Source organism: Myotis davidii, unplaced genomic scaffold (genome assembly GCF_000327345.1).
Source record: "Myotis davidii unplaced genomic scaffold, ASM32734v1 scaffold1509, whole genome shotgun sequence".
Lineage (NCBI taxonomy): Eukaryota > Metazoa > Chordata > Mammalia > Chiroptera > Vespertilionidae > Myotis > Myotis davidii.
Window position 1 is genome coordinate 395602 of NW_006299480.1, and position 2464 is coordinate 398065.

The 2464-nt window shown below is 65.1% G+C and overlaps 1 protein-coding gene across 1 annotated transcript in view; it reads right to left on the reverse strand.

Annotated features, from left to right (window-relative positions):
- Nucleotides 1-2464, reverse strand: part of LOC102771115 (WD repeat-containing protein 97-like) — a 10351-nt gene that overhangs the window by 2844 nt on the left and 5043 nt on the right. The window contains exons 11-17 of the mRNA XM_015571377.1: nt 2165-2455; nt 1855-2004; nt 1516-1761; nt 1311-1436; nt 1124-1207; nt 538-666; nt 24-430 (exon numbers count right to left, since the gene is read on the reverse strand). Of these exons, the coding sequence (XP_015426863.1) occupies nt 24-430; nt 538-666; nt 1124-1207; nt 1311-1436; nt 1516-1761; nt 1855-2004; nt 2165-2455 (1433 nt within the window). The remainder of the gene's footprint in view (nt 1-23; nt 431-537; nt 667-1123; nt 1208-1310; nt 1437-1515; nt 1762-1854; nt 2005-2164; nt 2456-2464) is intronic.

Below are 2464 nucleotides of genomic sequence, written 5' to 3' on the forward strand. Positions count from 1 at the left end.
GGATGACAAAGAAACGCAGGAACCTGGGCAGGTGCCCGTAGCGCAGTTCCCAGAGCGAGTGCCCGAGGCGGTGCTGGTGGCGGCGTAAAAAGGTCTCTGTCCTGGCAGCGGTCTCCCGGACGCGTCTCTTGGCCAGGGACTCGTATCTCTGGATGGTGGTGGTGCCGTGGAGGGCCGTGGTGACCACGGAAGGCCTTGCTTCCCTCTCCACTCCACTCACCGCAGCCCTGCTGGGGGCGCGCCCCTGCGTCTCTGCCGACTTCTCAAACGTCAGCAGTTCCTGGGAGAGCTCCGGAGACGAGAGGGGATAGTCCAAGGTCCAGTCCAGCTCCAGGTCCAGGTCCAGGTCCTCATCCGACCACTGCAGCTGGCTCCTGGTGTGGGGCTGTCTGTCCCGCAACAGCCACAGGTCCTCCTGGCTGCCCGCTGGCTGCAGAGGGGACAGCACAACTAGCCACTGGCACGAGTGGCACCCCCCTCCCCCCTGCAGCAGAGCCCTCCCCAGCCCACAGGGCGAGCACCAGCCCCGCCCCTTGCCTTAGATGAGTCTCGGGCGGTCAGCTGAGGGAGGTTCCCCAGGCCGCTGACCTCCTGGGGCAGCCACATCTGCTGCAGCACCGCGGAGTTGGGGACCCAGCCTGGGAAGTGGATGGGCCTCCGCAGGTTCTAGGGGTAGAGGACAGCCTGGTGGGTGAGGACTGACTTCTGCCCTATTCCAGAGGCAGTCTGGGCAGAGTACCTGCCACCGCCCAGCTTCCTGCCAGGCCTCCAGGTGCTGAACGGGTGCCCCCCACACAACACACAGGCAGGTGGAGCCTTCAGAAATCATGGGGAGCCCTGGCTGGTGTGGTTCAGTGGATAGAGCAGCGGCCTGCAGACTGAAGGATCCCGGATTCGATTCTGGTCAAGGGCACATGCCCGGGGTTGTGGGCTCGGTCCCCAGTGTGGGGTGTGCAGGAGGCAGCCCATCCATGATTCTCTCTCATCACTGATGTTTCTATGTCTCTCTCCCTCTCCCTTCCTCTCTGAAATCAATAAAAGTTTATTTTTTTAGGAAAAGAGAGACGATGGGGAGCACCATCAGAGTGACCCCTGCGGGGAGGGCCTGGGTAGGGGGTCTCACCTTGTAGTGCTGAACAGAGGCAGGAAAGAAGCCCCCGAGGTCGGAGAGGAGCTCTTTGGGCCGCCTTTCCAGCAGCAGCGGGACCTGGGGACGGGCCAGGGGCTCAGAGCCCAGCGGGGACTCAGTGCCCCCCTGCAGCTCTGCCCTGGGGGGCGGCTGGTAGCATCCCCCCTGCCTGGCCCCTCACCCTGTGCTTCAGGTAGGAAGACGGAGCTTCTGGGGCCGCAGGCATCTCCTGTCGGAGCTGCTCCGACTGCAGCTGCAGGTCCATGCTGAGGCCCAGGAAGGAGCTCAGGGAGGAGTGGGCCAGCAGCTGGGGCACGGGAGGCGTCAGGGTAGGGGGCAGGGTCCTGCAGTCAGGGCAGAGGGGTGGCAGGGGTGGGAGGCCTCACCTGTGATGCCCTGCTGTGTTCCCGCTGGTGGGTGGGTGGGATGGGCAGGGTGACTCGGGGAGGGTGGGCGGAGCGCTGGCTCAGGGCCCCCCGGTCCCCTGGAGGCAGCATTTTGGGAGAGTCAGTGCAGACCCCGGCCTTCGCCAGACTGGGGGTGACACTCGGCAGGGTGGACACATCCCCGGTCTTCTCCACTGTGATGGACATGCTGGTCCACTGCTGGGACTCTGTCCTGGGATGCATGCCCTGGGGGTGCAGGCAGGGCAGGGGGTGGTGTCAGAGCCCCAGGCTGGAGGAAGGGGCTGGGTCCGGGCTGGTGCGGGGAAGCACCCCACCCACCAGCAGGGCCGGGCCGTAGACCAGATACAAGTAGTTGTCAAAGGCCTCCAGTTGCTGCTTCCAGGAGAGCGGGGTGGGGGCTGCTGGCAACACCTGCCCCTGTCTCAGCTGTTGAAGGTCTTGGTCCCGGGCTAATAAGGGTTCCAGGTCCTGGGGCAGGGGGTCAGAGGTCAGCCCATTCTTCCCAGAGTCTTGCCATGTGCTGACCAGATAACCACAGGATCCCAGGCCTGCCCCAGGGATATGGCCCGAGCCTGGGCAGCGGGCAGGGCCGGGCATTGGGGTGGGGAGGGGTCAGGATCCACCTCACCTCCTTCAAGAGCGGCTGCTGAGGTACTGCCATCCCGTGGCGGATGAAAGACAAGGCCAAGCTGCAGACGGAGATGATAGGAGGTACACTCAGCGGGACTGGACTGAGGCTAGGACAGTCATTCAGGAGGGTGGCCAGGCCCCTGAGGGGGCACAGGAGACAGGAGGGGGCGTGCCAGGGCTGGGACAGGCTTGAGGTGGCCCAAGGGGCCTGGAAGCCCTGGGACTTCCTGCTGGGACCCTGGGGGCACACAGCCAGACCTTGAGCCAGGGCAGCTGGGTGGGAGGTTCCAGGTGGGTG